This window comes from Ctenopharyngodon idella, chromosome 1 (assembly GCF_019924925.1).
Source record: "Ctenopharyngodon idella isolate HZGC_01 chromosome 1, HZGC01, whole genome shotgun sequence".
In the NCBI taxonomy this organism is placed as follows: Eukaryota; Metazoa; Chordata; class Actinopteri; order Cypriniformes; family Xenocyprididae; genus Ctenopharyngodon; species Ctenopharyngodon idella.
Window position 1 is genome coordinate 5,100,348 of NC_067220.1, and position 18,115 is coordinate 5,118,462.

At 39.1% G+C, this 18,115-nt stretch overlaps 1 protein-coding gene across 4 annotated transcripts; it reads right to left on the bottom strand.

Moving 5' to 3' along the window:
* Window positions 1-4,944: 4,944 nt before the first annotated feature.
* On the bottom strand, window positions 4,945-17,281 carry LOC127518974 (uncharacterized). Of its 4 annotated transcripts, none has more exons than XM_051906294.1 (8): window positions 16,897-17,281; window positions 15,177-15,275; window positions 14,522-14,839; window positions 10,533-10,853; window positions 10,186-10,305; window positions 8,470-8,778; window positions 7,450-7,749; window positions 4,945-5,867 (listed from the first exon to the last, which is right to left on the bottom strand). In XM_051906294.1, the coding sequence occupies exons 2-8, from the start codon at window positions 15,208-15,210 to the stop codon at window positions 5,821-5,823; spliced, it is 1,449 nt and encodes a 482-aa protein (XP_051762254.1). In that variant the 5' UTR covers window positions 15,211-15,275; window positions 16,897-17,281; the 3' UTR covers window positions 4,945-5,820. The 4 variants fall into 4 exon arrangements, with proteins under 4 accessions (XP_051762254.1, XP_051762246.1, XP_051762264.1 ...); XM_051906286.1 differs by lacking the exon at window positions 16,897-17,281 and adding an exon at window positions 15,353-15,464 and having other exon boundaries at window positions 15,177-15,239; XM_051906304.1 differs by lacking the exons at window positions 15,177-15,275; window positions 16,897-17,281 and adding an exon at window positions 15,353-15,461.
* Between the last annotated feature and the right edge of the window lie 834 nt (window positions 17,282-18,115).

Consider the following 18,115-nt stretch of genomic DNA (forward strand, 5'->3'; position numbering starts at 1 on the left):
CAAAATCTTAAAATGAATCCTATAATGGACAGGTAACCAGTAAAGAGAGAGGCGAGAACGGGGATGATGTGTTCCCACTTTCGTGTACCTGCTGCATTCTGGACCATCTGCAGTCTGGAGAGAGGCCTGACTAATACCTATATAGAGGCCATTACAATAATCCAGGCAAGTTGAAATAAAAATATGAACAATTCTTTGAAAGTCTTTAAAAGACAGGAAAGATTTCACCTTGGTGAGTTGTCTCAATTGGAAAAAACTACAAACCCAATTCCAAAAAAGTTGGGACACTGTACAAATTGTGAATAAAAAAGGAATGCAATAATTGACAAATCTCATAAACTTATATTTTATTCACAATAGAATATAGATAACATATCAAATGTTGAAAGTGAGACATTTTGAAATGTCATGCCAAATATTCGCTCATTTTGGATTTCATGAGAGCTACACATTCCAAAAAAGTTGGGACAGGTAGCAATAAGAGGCCGGAAAAGTTAAATGTACATATAAGGAACAGCTGGAGGACCAGTTTGCAACTTATTAGGTCAACTGGCAACATGATTGGGTGTAAAAAGAGCCTCTCAGAGTGGCAGTGTCTCTCAGAAGTCAAGATGGGCAGAGGATCACCAATTCCCCCAATGCTGCGGCGAAAAATAGTGGAGCAATATCAGAAAGGAGTTTCTCAGAGAAAAATTGCAAAGAGTTTGAAGTTATCATCATCTACAGTGTATAATATCATCCAAAGACTCAGAGAATCTGGAACAATCTCTGTGCGTAAGGGTCAAGGCTGGAAAACCATACTGGATGCCCGTGATCTTCGGGCCCTTAGACGGCACTGCATCACATACAGGAATGCTACTGTAATGGAAATCACAACATGGGCTCAGGAATACTTCCAGAAAACATTGTCGGTGAACACAATCCACTGTGCCATTCGCCGTTGCCGGCTAAAACTCTATAGGTCAAAAAAGAAGCCATATCTAAACATGATCCAGAAGCGCAGGCGTTTTCTCTGGGCCAAGGCTCATTTAAAATGGACTGTGGCAAAGTGGAAAACTGTTCTGTGGTCAGACGAATCAAAATTTGAAGTTCTTTTTGGAAAACTGGGACGCCATGTCATCCGGGCTAAAGAGGACAAGGACAACCCAAGTTGTTATCAGCGCTCAGTTCAGAAGCCTGCATCTCTGATGGTATGGGGTTGCATGAGTGCGTGTGGCATGGGCAGCTTACACATCTGGAAAGGCACCATCAATGCTGAAAGGTATATCCAAGTTCTAGAACAACATATGCTCCCATCCAGACGTCGTCTCTTTCAGGGAAGACCTTGCATTTTCCAACATGACAATGCCAGACCACATACTGCATCAATTACAACATCATGGCTGCGTAGAAGAAGGATCCGGGTACTGAAATGGCCAGCCTGCAGTCCAGATCTTTCACCCATAGAAAGCATTTGGCGCATCATAAAGAGGAAGATGCGACAAAGAAGACCTAAGACAGTTGAGCAACTAGAAGCCTGTATTAGAAAAGAATGGGACAACATTCCTATTCCTAAACTTGAGCAACTTGTCTCCTCAGTCCCCAGACGTTTGCAGACTGTTATAAAAAGAAGAGGGGATGCCACACAGTGGTAAACATGGCCTTGTCCCAACTTTTTTGAGATGTGTTGATGCCATGAAATTTAAAAACAACTTATTTTTCCCTTAAAATGATACATTTTCTAAGTTTAAACATTTGATATGTCATCTATGTTGTATTCTGAATAAAATATTGAAATTTGAAACTTCCACATCATTGCATTCCTTTTTTATTCACAATTTGTACAGTGTCCCAACTTTTTTGGAATCGGGTTTGTAGATTTAACTACCGAGTTAATCTGTTTGTCCAATTTAAAATCATAATTTATGATAACACCTATGTTTTTTACATATGGCTTCACAACTGGATTCAGTTCACCAAGATTCAAATCTACTGACTCACAGGTGTAAAAAACCTAACTTTTCTGTTCATTAAAATTAAGGATATTTAGTGCCATCCAGGCCTTAATTTCCTCAAGACACTGCAATAGAGGCGCTAAAGAACAAGTATCTTTTCATTTCAAAGGCAGATAAATTTGCATATCGTCTGCGTAACAATGAAAAGAAATACCAAATTTCCTAAAAATATGTCCAAAGGGGAGCATATACAGAGAGAACAGAACAGGCCCCAAAATGGAGCCCTGTGGGACCCCAGACTCTCGGTAAAGAGTGAAAAAGATGTTGTCATTTTTATCATGATTAATGTGGATCTAGAGTCTGAGTGTATATAAAATAAGGGCTCTTTACATGACACACTTTTCAAATTAAAAACATTAAACTTTTTATGTATTTCGGCGGTGTATGGACCCCTGAATATGCAATCTTTTGAAAATGACACCGTTATCTATGGAAGTTTGCTTCTGCCACTGAATAAAAATAAATAAAAAAGGTCATTGTAACTTTTTATCTCTTAATTCTGACTGTTTTTCTCACAGTTGCGAGTTTGTATCATACAATTCTGACTTTATAACTCATTCTGACCTTTGTTTTGCCTGAAATTTCGACTTTTTTTTTTTAATTGAGAGATAAACTATTATAAAGATAAATTATACAGTATTTTACATATTATATGTAAAATATAAAGATAAAAATATAAATAATGTGAGATATAAAGAAATGAACCATTGCAAGTCATAATATCAGAACTGCATGATAAAAGTTTACAATTCTGATTTTTTTCTTGCAATTCTGACATTTTTTTTTCTTGAAATCAGCAGCAGAAGAACCAAATACAAGGAATTCAGTGTTATTACACATGGTGAGTAGTTGTACATCGTCATCCAACCAAAACTTTGAAGATCCAGATAGGTCATAAAGGCATTATAAAATGAATCCGAGTCTTGTGAAGAGATATGATTGCTTTGATTTAATTTAGACTTTTATTCACATATACAGTGCACAGCATAAATTCTTCTAGACTATAACTGGACTATATGTGACCTCCACATCTTCTCTCATTTCTGTGATTTTCCTTTCAGGTTCCAGAGGAAAAAATACAAATGAATTTTAGAGATTCTGCTGTTGAGTAAAGAAGATCTGAGTTCAGTATGTTAAGGCTTGTCCACAAGTGCACTATCAAAACATTTAGTCATTTTTACACTCCCTCATGTAGGAATGACATGAGAGTGAGTAAATGACAAGAGAACTTTTAATTTGTCAGACTGTATATAAGAGAGTTTATGACCATCAAGTGCCACATTCAGTGAGTCGACGTCAATGTATGTTACACTTATTGTGTAAACAATTAACCAACTACTCATCTGAGTTCAGATTCTTAGAGATTCGATGCGATGCATTGATTTAAAAACGTGTGCATCAGATATCAAGTTGGCATTTGTATCGCGATGCATCGTTTCTAACATATCTGCATCAGTAAAAAATGATTTACTTATATATAATTATTAGTAGATGCACTATACTTTTATTATTTAGGAAGTGAACAATAATTTGTGACCAGTATTTTATATGTAGATTGATTTCTCCTCTGTAAACTGTTTCTCAAGCGTGTTCTCTCATCACACTGCTGCTGCGTGAATATGACGTGTCACACAACACTACAGAGACCGAGGCGTGTCCTGAGAGTCACAGAATCTAGATTAACATGACACTACAGTGTTTGTGAAAGGGCCATGCGTTAGAAGTCAGAGGCATTTAAGTTCATTTATGATTTGCTCTTTCTGAACCAAAGAAACTGTGTACTACTATTGTATGGTATAATGTCTTAATGTAACTACTACTACTACTGATAATAATAATTTTAACAGTAATTAGGGGGAAAAAAACAATGAGAAAAAATAAAGTTTAGAGCATTGAATTGCATAGCATATTTTTTTTTCCATTGCATTGTATTGCACTGAATCACGTTGTGTTGAATTGAATCAAAATCGGATCGCACTGCACCTTAATAGAGGTGAATCGTATCGCATCGGTAGCTGCTTCATATGTATCTTTAATGTATCGCCGGCCAATACTGAGCCCACGTTCGGACGTAAACACAGAAGCTCTGCAACGGAAATAACATAGCAGAATGAAAATAAAAGTTTAAGGTTTCGTTGAAGTCCACATGTTCTTGTTCAAGGAATTACAGTGGTTGTAGCATTTCTGTTGTAAAGAAATGGTCAAATATGAAAGATTAAATGGACATTTGAAATAAATGTTGTAAGCCAATATTAATATGGGCGCATATTCTGGCCCTGATAATCACACTTACCACTTGCTCTATTTCTGTAAATCTGTTTTTGTGAATGAATGAATGAATGAAAGACCCTCTAGTCAGGGCCTGAGCACTGTGACGTCACACATAGCGTTTCAAACTCCTCTCGGGCATGCAAGTGCAGCTCCTATCTCTCTGAATGGGGAAACATCAGATTGTCCAAAGCTGTTTGCCAAGCTTTCGATTAAATTTCATATTTAAATCACCAATGAAATCTGACAACAATGACTCTGCTAATGTGGAGGATGCCATTTCAGCTCCATCTTGTGACTGAATATGAAAACACTTTCTGTTTTTAACCACTCTCTCACTGTGGTATTTGCTCCATTGATTATTTTACTATATCAATCAATCAATCAATCAATCAGACAGAGGCAGGAGAAGAAGTGATAGTCAAAATGAGCAGTTTATTAAATAATATTAGTTATTTGTCCATGCTTTCTTGGTCAGATTGTCCTGACCAGCACAAATTCAACAAGAGTTATTACATTATAGCAATAGTAAAAAATTACTGCTACCCAACATTGTCCAGTGACAATTAAAAACCTTGAAATGGAGAATTTCCATTATCATTAACTAATAAAGGCAACAGAACTACAGTAACAGGAAAAAGTAGACTAATACAGTACAGATGTATATACAGATGTAAATCAGTGTAATTAATACAAAAAGAGAAATCAAGCATTTTTTTTTTTCGACGACAGACAAAACAAATCCATTCTCATTCTAAGGCACGCTTCCCCTTTTTCTGGTTTGCTTTTATTGTTACACTGATGATACTCAGCTTGATATTCCCTCGAGGCCTGATGAAATCTACCAATTCTCCATCTAATGGACTGCATAGACGGTACCAGCTTAACGACTAGTGTTTTCCTTCTGCTTAATTTAGAAGAAACAGATTATTGGACCAAAAACTGCCAAATGTGACATCTTAGAGTACAGTCTGTCTCCTGATGGACGTAGTCATCTACATCTCTTTTGCAGCTATAAATACTTCTTCATCAGAGAGTTTAGTGTCTGTAGGAGTTTCTAAGCCTCAAGTCTAGTTCACAGAGCTCGTCTTTGCTGCTCTTCCATAGTTTTTCTATGTAAACACGCACTAGACGGACATGTTTGACCATTGCGCTCAATTCTTTCAATCAAGTATCCCCATTGCACTGCCCACTCCTTGATTTTTCAAAGTACACATTCAGTGATTCCCACATCTTTATATGAAATTTCTATCTCGCAGTTTACGATTGCACAATATTAAAGATGTGAGAATCAAAGCAGTATTTTGTTAATCAAGCAACATGTATGACGTGTAACATTAGTGAAATGATTTATGAAAGAGTTTCATCAACCACCAACCAAAGAAACGTTTTACCCGCACGTTTAACAGCTCGACAGAAACCGGTTTCTCACTTTCACAAGAAGGAAAGAAATGTGTTTTTGGTGTTGTATATGGTGCTCACATGTTGATGATGTCAAAGTGATTGACACTGGTGGGTGTGTCTTATCTCAAACTGAAGTCGATTCCTCCCCTTGATTTTACAACAGTGATGTCGCTGCAGTCGCTGGTTCATTCCCTGTGGAATCTGAAATACAGAGACAATGACAGTGTTGTGACATATTCATCTACATACAGATGAGCTACACAACAAAAAGAAGACACAACAGTTCAGTAGAAATGCTGAAAATAACAGAAAATGTAAGACAGAAATGAGGTCTGTGGGAATCGCTACAGATGTTTTTCCCTTCAAAACCTAAAGGGGTCATGAACTGAGAATTCAAAATTTCTTTGATCTTTTGACAGTTAAGAGGTCGTTATATTGTACAAATATCCTGTAAGTTCCAAAAACAGCTTTTAAAGAAACCAAGGTCAGAAAACAACTTCGAAAAGTGTGTGATTATCATCGTAATGTGAAAGACCACCTTTGCAGAAGAAGATCAATGGATATTTCTACATCATCGCATTCTCTAGTGCTGCCCACTGGAGCGTTAGTGAATAGTGAGATGAGAAGGAGAGAAGGTCGATACGGGATCACTGCCGGAGATCATTTTGCTGTAATGACTGTCTGACTGTACCTGTATATTTCCCCTTACTTAAAGGGTCCTTGATTATGATTTCACTTTTTTAACTTTAGTTAGTGTGTAATGTTGCTGTTTGAGCATAAACAACATCTGCAGAGTTACGACGCTCACAGTTCAATGCAAAGAGAGATATTTTCTTTTACAGAAATCACTGTTTAAGGACTACAACAAATGGCTAGTAGGGACTACAGCGAGCTTCTTCCCAGGTTGGTGACATCACAACCCCAAAATTTACATAAACCCCGCCCTCGAGAACACGCAACAAAGGGGGCGGGGCCATGTTGGGCTGCTTTAGAGAAGAGGAAGAGTTGTTGTTGACATGCCGTCATTTTACACCGGACTGCTTCACAAACGAGGGTCAATTCAACACAAAAGATTAACATGACGGCACATGCTAGTCGATGAGTTGAATCAACTCCACAGCAACTACATAAATTTATCCACTAATCATTCAGAAACGTCTAAAAGTTGTAACTTCTTCCTGAGTCTCTCCATCAGTGTCCGACTCCGGTTTGAACAATGTAAGGCTGAACACCGTCGTCATTTTGTCTGCGTGAGATTCTCCAGCTTTGTTGTTGTTGAGCGACCGAAGCGCGAGCTGTTAAAGCTCCGCCCTCTTCTGGAAAGGGGGCGGGAGCAGCAGCTCATTTGCATTTAAAGGGACACCCACAAAAACGGCGTGTTTTTGCTCACACCCAAATAGGGGCAAATTTAACAAGCTGTTACTAAATGATCTGTGGGGGGACACCAGGCACAGACTTATATTACATCTTGTGAAAGGTGCATTATAGGACCCCTTTAATAAATACAGAACTACTACTTTAAAAATACACTGAAATAACCACTGGATATAAAGTGGGAAGTCTGAGAACACTAGATGTCTCATTACAAGAACAACTTTTTCAAAATCTTAAAACTTTATTTCCGGGATGAAATGAGCTCAGATTTTCAATGTGCTCCACAACACTCACATGGAACGTGCAAACAAGAGGACCACTGCTCGACCAATCAGATTTGAGCACCAGAAATATTGTATAAATCAATATACTGTATAGTTAGTGACTATAATAATGTTGTTCTACTCACCATTGAGAATCAAATTGACTCTCCAGCCTTTGGTCTCTTTGCTGTTGATGATCTGTAGTTTATAATGTCCAACGTCTTCAGCTCTGATGTTACTGATTGTCAGAGATCCAGTTTCCTCGTCCAGCTCCACTCGGTCTGTGAATCTTTCATCAGTTTTATTTGGCCTTGCAGCATTTGTAGCAACAAGACTCTTTTCAGCTCCAAACGTCCACAGAATAAGTTCATCTGTTTCAATTTTAGCATTAGAGAGGTCAGGCCGGAGAGCGACAGATCCTCCCACCCTCACTGACTCTTCCTTTGCTTCATGTCACAGCAGCATATAAAACAAGAGAAATGCAGAAGTGCAGAAAACGGAATGAATTTAGTTTGGAGTGATACATACAGATGACAATTTTTTAAGGTAGTCTGACATGTACCAAGAACTAAATTATTATTTTGTATCATTTGAGATAAAGCTAACTTAATGAAATAGATCATTGTGCTCACAGACATTTGAAACCAACTGTAAGTGACATTACATGTCTTATGTGAAATTATGCCGTTATCACACTAAACTTAAACAGTTTGACAGTTACAGATGTTTAAATTAGTGTAAACTTGTGTTAATTTCATCTCAGTTATACTGCACTTATTTAAATTGTACAGTTTTTACAGTTAAAGATGTGAACTACTCAAAGTGAGTTGTGTAAACTATACTAGCCTGTAGTATTGTCTTTTCTCATAATACTGTGACCCCCCCCCCCCCCCCCACGACATAGTTCTGCTTTATTCATGCAGTATTATGCCTTTTTTATTATGCCAATTTTATGACTTCATTCTCATATCAATATGATTTTATTCTTGACAACGTAAGATTCTTTGAATTGTAGCATGGTACTAATTAAAATTAAAAGTAATTAAAGTCTATAAGTAACTAAAATTAATTTTAATTTTGAGTGCTTTGAAAAGTTCATTTCTGATCATCTAAATTGTTCACACAACGCACAACCATTAACACACATAAGGACTTGATAAACTCACGTTTCACAGAAACGCTGAATCTCTTGTATTTGGTTCTTCTGCTGTTGCTGAGCTTTAGTATATAGAGTCCAGAGTAAATAGTCCTGATGTCTGTGATGGAGAGATCTCCAGTCTTATCCAAGTTCAGTTTGCCTCTGAATCTCCCATCAGCTCCTGGAAATGTATCTGGACTTCTGTCCCCTGCTTTGAATTCAGCAATGCGATTGTCTTCATCTTCATAATACCACTGTATCGTATCATCTTTCTCTATTTTAGTAAGATCAGCGCGTAGAATGACAGATTTTCCCTCTGTCGCTGGCACGTTCTTCACTTCACCCGTCACAACAGCACATAGAAACAGACATAAAAATGTGTTCATGCGATGAAGCGAGTGTGCGGGTGGACATCTGAATTACGTAACTCACATGGGTGGCATACATACATTTATACAGAAACTGTACTTTCAGAAATAATACAACCCCAATTCCAAATAAGATGAGACGTTTTGTAAAATGCAATAAAATCAAGAAAATGTTGTGTTAAAGGGTTAGTTCACCCAAAAATGAAAATTCTGTCATTAATTACTCACCCTCATGTCGTTTCCACACCCGTAAGACCTTCGTTCATCTTCAGAATATAAATTAAGATATTTTTGATGAAATCTGAGAGGTTTATGACTCGTCCATAGACAGCAATATAATCAACACTTTCAAGGTCCAGAAAGGTACTAAAGACATCGTTAAAACAGTCATGTGACTGCAGTGGATCAACCTTAATGTTATGAAGAGATTAGAATACTTTTTCTGTGCAAAAACAAAACAAAGGTCTTACGGGTGAGGAACAACATGAGGGAGAGTAATTAATGACAGAAATTTCATTTTTGGGTGAACTAACACTTTAATTCTCTTTAACTGTTGTTTAATTGACAAAAGTACAAAGATTTACAATGTTTTTATTGACCAACTTAATTGTATTTTGTAAATATAAACAAATTTTTGATTTTGATGACTGCAACACACTCCAAAAAAGTTTGGACAGAAGCATGTTTACCACTGTGTCACATCACCTTTCCTTTTCACTACACTTTATAATCGTTTGGGAATTTAGAATGCTACACTCTAAAAAATGCTGGGTTAAACATTAGAAATGTTTTCTTTGTACTTTTGTCAATTAAATAAAGGTTAAAGAGAATGAACAAATCACAGATTCTTGATTTTACTGCGGGGTTTTTTAAAGTCCAAACTTTTCCATGATTGGAGTTGTTAACAAAGGTGCTTTATAGTATTGAAACATTCGTCCAGCGATTGTTAATTTACTCTTTCCATTGTTTCATTCTCCTGTTATGATACGGTTCAAATTCATTTTTCACTCTCTCATTGCGTGAATGGTATGTTTGTGTGTGTTAGTTTAGTTTGTGATTTAGTTAAATAAAACTTGTGTGCACACTCTTGCGAGTTGATTCTGGTCTGCTTATAAAACCAATGTCCCTGATAACGATTCGATCACAGCTACGAGCTAAGAAAGCGATATTTTTCTGTGGCCAGTGTTCGCTGGCCGAACAGATTGATTGTAATATTAATTCAGCTACATTAAGTTAATTTGATTAACTGATTCAAATATTTATAATTAATCATAACGAGTTATGACTAATTATTAATGTTTCCCCTTTTGAGCTAATAAATATTGTTACAGTAGCATAAATAAAGCTCCTGTTGCTGTATCAGCTGTAATTCTTACCCATTTGTTTCTGTAGTTCAGAGACCTTGCGGCGATAGTAAATCACAACAGCAGCTGCAACCACCAGCAAAACAGTAAAAACAATCACTGCTACGACACCTGGAGACAGACCTGGAACAGCTGAAGAGAAACAGTCATTAGAGTGAATGTGTCAGGATAATTTTTAATTTGCACAATAAGAGTAAGATTTTACAGTAAACACTGTTTACCACAGGCTTTATTTGACCTCTGGTGAGTTAGTCTTTTGGGTTCTGATGTCATCCCTGATCTGATTCGTCCAAATATCTGATCTAATCATAGTACATGGCACTGAAAGACTTGCACCTTACAGAATCAGAGTTACCCACCAGTGACAGAAAGAAGGAATCGCTGTGCGCTCTCACGGCCTCTGATCTGTAGCTCATAAAGTCCAGTGTGTAAAGTTTTGGTGTCCTTAATAGTCAGAGATCCATTTGGATTCAACTGCAGTCTGTCTCTGAATCTCTCGTCAGCATTGTTTAATGAGGTTTCATTAGTTTCCACATCAATTTTAGCCAGGAGGATGCCTTTATCTCCAAACCTCCACACCATCAGATCGTCTCTCTGTACTTCAACATCATTCCACAGAGTGACAGACTTTCCCTCCATCACTGACTCTGACTTCACTTCATCCGTCTCACCAACCACACCTGGAAAACAAGCCGAAACAGTTTCTCAGAAACTTATGGATCATTTACTCTGTATAAACCCTCATAGTACCTGGGAAAGTGTACAATTACATTAATTATCATTTAATTTATACAGCCATCACTCGGATATTTACAGCTTTTAATTATCGTAGAGAAATGTTTTAGACAACAGTTCAATAAATAAGAAGTTATTTTGTTTTGATTCAATGGACCATTCATAAAGAGAACCATTTACTTCACTCCTGAATGAATCAGCCGTTTAAACGAATAAATGATTCAATGACTTAATCATTTAGACAATTACCGCCATGCACCTACTGGCAGTTTTAGTTTCTTATTTAGAGTATAATTTCACTAAAGATAAATAATTTCATATTTCCATAGTATGGAGCCCCACACAAAACATGCATAAAAACTGTACATGATTTACTATTTTGTTCGCATGATTTATAAATCGAGGGAATGAAACAGTTAATTGTGCGCACGTTTTAGTAAATCAAGAGAACGAAATAGTAAATTGTGCGCACGATTTAGCCTACTATTTTTTTCCTGCATGTCATGTGCTGTTACAAATCCTCATGTTTCTGTGCTTCCCCTGTGACCTAGTTTTCCCCATTCTGTTTCATTAGTTCATTTGATTCACCTGTGTCTTATTATCTCTCTAAGTTCCCTTTGTTTGCTTCATGTATTTAAGCCCTGTGTTCATCCTCATTCCTGGTCCGTTCTCGTCCTTGTATGGTTGTGTTATTCCTACGTGTTATCATTAAAGCCTGTATTCATCTACTCTTCTTTGTTTCACCTGGTGTTTGAGACCTACTGTGACAGAAGAACGGACCGATACCGAAATGGATTTACCGGCTGTCCAGCTGCTATACATCGACCAGGAGCAGCAGTCCCTCGAGACCCACACCCAAAGGTTTTTAGATCTGGCGTGCTTTACCAACATCCCGGACGCAACGCTGAGTGTTTTTTTCTACATAAGCCTCAGCGCGAAAGCAGGAGCTCGTCTGCCTGGTGTGGGTCCTCGGGGGAATTTCGCAGAGTACGTGGAGTGGGTGCTGGTGAACTGTGATTCTCAATTTACCATCGACATCGCTGATAAAGTCACCAGCCCCGCTCCCCATCCAGAGTTCAGCCTGCCTTCACCCAGCGACACGGACAACAAGCCAGAGCCCACCGCAGATGGAGGTAATCAGCCTGCCGCGAGAAACGAGCCGGAGCTGACAAGTGGGACCGAGCTTCACATCGCCTCAGAACTGGAGTCCCGAGGACAGACGTCTGACCAGGTGTGTAAGCCGGCAACAACGTGCGCCAACGTGGGAGTCCTCGTGGAGTTCGAGGGGATGGAGTGGAGCCCCGCCCACATTCCCACCACAGAGGGTGAGCAAGCGCTGGACAATTTGTTTTCTTTTTACGAGGACTGTATTGTAGAGGAGGATTCCCTGAGTCTCCTTTCCCCGCTGGTTCCGTTCAGCCTAGAACTGTCCGTCTCCCCGCTGGTTCCGTCCAGCCCTGTGTCTCCGGTGTTCCCTCCCAACCTCCCTCTCCCGCCTCCTCTCCTGCTGCCATTCAGTTCCTCTTCCCAGTCGCCGCTGTCTCACGCTGGCACCTCAGTTTCTCCTCTACCAGCCCTCTGTGCTGTGGATCCACCTCGGGCCAGCCGTTCAACAGCGCCGTCTGGATGCCTGGACCCCTTAGCTCCGCCTCTTGCCTCCGATCCAGTCTCTCCACCTCGGCTCGTCGTCCAGACTCCTCCGCCATGGCTCCTTCCCCCCTCGGCTCCGCCTGGGACCATCGGCCATTCGGCTACACCGGGCTCCCTCGAACCTCCGGCTACACCTTGGTCGGACGTCGTCACGCCTTCGCCATAGACTTACGAGTAGTCTGCTGCGCGACGCCTCTCCACCCCTACGGCTCCATCTGGCTCCGCCCTCCCTCCGGTTCCACCTCAGACCTCTGGCACCCCGGCTCCTCCTCAAGGGGTCGTCGCCACGTCTCCCTCACAGCCTCCGAAGCCTGCGGTGTCGTGCCTGGTCGTCGGCCATCCATCTGCGCTCTGGGCTCCTTCTCCATCAGTCATCCCCATGGTTTCGTTGAGGAGGTTAACACCATGGCTCCTCCCTCCCTCGACTCCGCCGTGGATCACCATCCTGGCTGAACTCTGGAATTTCCATCTGCTCATCCTGCTCCTGGTCTTCCCCTGGCTCCTCCCACCCTCCACGCCCCCTTGAACTGTGTTATCTGTTCCCTGGACTCTTTTCTTGTTTTTTGTTTTACTCCGCCCTCCTCCAGAACCCCCACCCTCCCTCCTCAGTTGGACTCTTACGGCGCGAGGACGCGCCTATCCGGGAGGGGGCGAACTGTTACAAATCCTCATGTTTCTGTGCTTCCCCTGTGACCTAGTTTTCCCCATTCTGTTTCATTAGTTCATTTGATTCACCTGTGTCTTATTATCTCTCTAAGTTCCCTTTGTTTGCTTCATGTATTTAAGCCCTGTGTTCATCCTCATTCCTGGTCCGTTCTCGTCCTTGTATGGTTGTGTTATTCCTACGTGTTATCAATAAAGCCTGTATTCATCTACTCTTCTTTGTTTCGCCTGGTGTTTGAGACCTACTGTGACATGTGCGGGGCTCATAGTAATAAAAAAAATAATAATAATAAACCCAAAAATGAAAATTCAGTCATCATTTACTCACCCTCATGGTCCAAAAGAGTTTGTGTAATAAATTTATGTTGAATCAAATGAAATGTTTCTTGCTTAAGCTACTTTTTGTAATGTCTATTTGATGCTTTACACAATAATGACACAATAATCATCTTTTAGGAGTAATTTCTCAGCCAAATTTGATGTGCGATTAATTAGACTAATTAATCGCTACATCATGTAATTATTTAGATTAAAGATTTGTCACCCAAAAATGTAAATTCTGTTACTATTTTCTCACCCTCATGTCATTCCCAAACTGTAAGACTTTTGTTCATCTTTAAAACAAAAATGAGGATATTTTTAATGAAACTACCAAATTCAAGGTCCAGAATCGGTAGGAAAGTTATCATGAAAGTAATCCAGTGGTTTAACTTCAGTTTTATGAAGTGACGCGAGAGCTTTGTTTGCGTAAAACATAATTTACAACTTTTTTGCAAAATATAAATCACCAGCGCATGTCCATGAGAGCACCACGTCACGTGTGTTGTGCTGACAAGATGTTTTTCCATGAATAACACGTGCTGGAGAAATACATTTTTCGAATAAAGTGGTAAATTATTATTATTATTTTTGTGTGTGCAAACAAAGCACTCACATCGCTTCATAAAACTGAGGTTAAACCACTGGGGTCACATGGATTACTTAAATGATAACTTTCCTACCTTTCTGGACCTTGAAAATAGTAGTTGCGTTGACTGTCAATGGAGGGACAGAAATCTTTCAGATTTTATTAAAAATATCTTCGATTTATGTTCTGAAGATGTCTTACGAGTTTGGAACGACATGAGGGTGAGTTTTCATTTTTGGGTGAACTAACCCTAAAGTCGGCCTAATTTAATTATTGTCAAACTAGGTGGGTCACATTTTTGATATCTACTGTGGTGTCTGAGATGGTTTATAATAAGATAAATATCTAATTATTAACAAAGACAGCGCTTCATTAAAAACTTGAGATACTCACCAAAGACAGTAACATTAAATATCTTTGTGGTTGTCTGTTCTCTCGAGACGCTTAGTTTATATTTTCCCGAGTGTCTGATTCTGGTGTTTCTGATGGTCAGAGATCCAGTCTTTTGGTCCACCTGTAATCTGCCTCTGAATCCCATAACATCGGTGACAAAATGTGTAGTAAAATCTGACTTTCTCGTTATTTGAGATACGACAGAGTCTTTAGGTCCAAACAGCCACAGTATCGTATCATCGTTTTGTATGTCAGTAATATCAGTGTGTAGAGTGACGGAATCTCCTTCCATCACGGACTCGGTTTCACCAGACACACCTAAAGCAGAGACAGATTTACAGACGCACATATCAGCTCTGCCTTTTTCCTGACGTCAGGAACGGCGTCCAAATTATACAATTTATTGGGTGTGGTAAAATCGGTTAGACCCTGTAAATTAACAAATTCCAGAAATAATATGAGTTACAACAATTTTTAAATGCATAAACTATGAGCTCGTGCTGGGTTTGTGCGCGTGAATGTATTTAATGCGATTCACCATTTAACGCGCATTATTCATTATTAGACTCGTCTGGGTCTGTTTCTGTCGCTTCCCTCAGAACTGATCATGTGTAAAACGAAACCGAAACTAAAGATACGGAAATCGATCACTTACCGTCCACGAACAATAAGAGTAAAAAGAATAACATGTTCTGCACGTTGTTGTAGAACCTGAATTCTGAAACCGACAGACATAAACGTGAAGAAATCACAAAAAACAACAGAGAGACGCCAACTGAGAATTGTGACTTTTCTATATTTCTAACTATAAGAGTGACCAAGTAAATATACCCTTGAGAGAATTTTAGAGAAACACGTCGCATGCCGCTGCTATAACTTCTTGAAGGACAGCTTCCACTGCTTCCACAGGTACGAGCAGAAGCAGAAGTTAATACCATGTAGGGTACTGTAAACTGCCATTCGCAGCTACAACTGTTTGAATATCAGTCATGTGATCACCTGCGGCCCAATCAGCTGTGATGATTTTGAGAAAAGCAGATTGTGAAAGGTCCGTGTAACGCTTCACAATTCAGGTTTCAGACCATACAATGCAAATGCAAAAATGAAAAACTGAAACCAGGCGTTCATTTTTCTTGTTTTTCGGTTACATCATCAATTGATATTTGCCATTTTCTCCCCTTTTTCAATTTTACTTTTGCTAAATTATGACTTTAGAAACAATCATTTGAATAAATGAAATCTAACCGATTTTATTTTTTTTTCCATTTGTTTGTCTTGTAATTTTGGCCGTGGGCTGTACCATTAGCACTGGGGTGTGGCCGCGGAACAGCAGCTACTATTTCATTGATGTAGCCTAACTGTTTTATTTACACTGCGTGCACGTTGAGGACGTTAGTTTAAAAGACTGAACACAGAGGATGACCTTTTTCACCTGAAGTGCCATTATTTTCACTATTAATATAACTGTGCTAAATAAGGCAGTCCCGGACTGGCCATCGCGAGCAGCCGGGAAAAGTGAAATCCCGGTGGCCTGGCTGATTTGGCACATTCCAGCTTGTTTGTAATTATTGTTCGTTATTACTTTATTTTATTAATATACCTTATACCCTTGGTCAGGGGGTGCATTTTACTTGGTACATTAGTACAACCACGAGATCCCAGTTCATTTTCAGTGGAGGGCAGCAGATGGAGGGCAGCTCGAGCAGCAGCGCTTGCCAAGATCCTTCACGAGACAGTTTAGCACAAAAGATAAAAAAGACCACAAAGCGAAAATATACAAAAAATATGCATCATTTAAAAAAAAAAAAATGGTTAGGTTTATAGCTCTCGTTTGTAGTAGTTACAATACAGCGCTGCAAGTCAAGAGCACTATATGATTTATTTCGGTCCATTAACGAATGTTGAATTCCCAGATTATTTGGGTACACCACCAGGCTAAATAAAGTAATAACGAATAAGTCAGTACATAAATACAAACAAGATGGGCAATGTGCCAAATCAGTAGCCAGGTACTTGTATTTATTTACTGAAATTAATAATTGAAAATAAATAAATAAATAAATCACAATGCTCTTGACTAAGTTAATAACTGTGCTAGATTTAAAGTACACATGAAATCAAAATTTACCTTATTTATTTTGTTAGCTCAAATTGCTGGTTTTGTGGTGAACAATTCGTCCGTGCAAGTAAATCCACACAAAAAATTGTTTGGCTTCGTAATATTTAATCAAAATCTGAAAATGCTCCTCCCCTCTGCAACGGTGCCCCTTCTCTGATGACGTCAGTTTGACGGCTTGGGTTGAAAACGCTTAAACCACTCCCCTCCGACCGCTAGTCTGCTATGAGCGAGAGATGGAGAGGAGGAGCGCTAAAATAAAACCCGATATTCGATATTCCGTTTCACTTGGAAATACGTCACAACACTGGAGAAAAGTCGTTTTCAACTTCCGGTTCACGGGGACTTTAAGGGCGTTTCAAGCGAACCAGAAGCGTGAAGTGCGGAAGCTCAAGATGATTGCCGTGGTAACAATGCCCGCTAGAGAAAACATCTGCATCTTTTAGGCCTACTGTACAAATATTGTATTGCAAACAAGAGCTAAAAACCTAACAGAATTAAAAAAAAAAAAAAAAAAACATTTATGCTTAATTTTTAGTATATTTTCACTTAGTAGGCCTAGTCTTTTTATTTTTCATGTTTGATTGACGTGAAGGATCTTGGCAAGCGCTGCTTCTCGCGAGTTTTTTTTTTTATTTTTTTTTTTATTTTATTAAAAACTACTCAGCGCGCATGCAGTGTGTAAGTAAAACAATCGCTTAAATGAAATGATAGTAGCCTAGTCCGTGGCCACACCCCCCTTGCTAATGGTACAGCCCACATCGCAAATTAAAAGACAAAAAAAAAATGGAAAAATAGAAAATAGGTTAGATTTCCTTCATTCAAAAGATTGTTTCTAAAGTCATAATTTAGCAAAAGTATTAATGAAGTACATGAAAAAAATAAATAAAAATGAAAGTCTGGTTTCAATTTTTAATTTCTGCATTTGCATTTGTATGGTCTAAAAAATGAATTGTGAAGCGTTACACGGACCGTGAAATACCGTTTTAGCATTTGGTCCAAATAAATATTTCCCAACTAAACTGCCGCAGTCCAGTGCTCGTCTTCTCATTAAAGGTGGACTCAGTAGAATTTCAAATCCACTGTTTGGAAGTTAGTCAGCCGACACCAACAACAAACGTCTAACCAATCAGCATCAGGGGGTGTATGATGGTCGAGGAGAGAGAGCGAGCAAGAGGGAGATTTCAAAAATAAGGAGAAAAAAAACTGCAGAGCGAGAGATGATGAGACACAAAGCTCAAAAGAATATCTCTGGAATGAAGGTTTATGTCTGGGCAAGTGCTTTAGGACCGCGTTTATATTAGAAAAGCTTTCCAGCGCTGGAGAGAGCTAAGAGGGAAGGCCTGAAACTGCTTTGATCCCACTTCTCATGTGAGTAACACTGGGTTTGATTGTCTGGAGCTGCTGTGCTGTTTGCGACTAACAACGAACACTTTGTATTTACGTGTGTGTACTGTACCTTCATTTTTTGTTCTTCC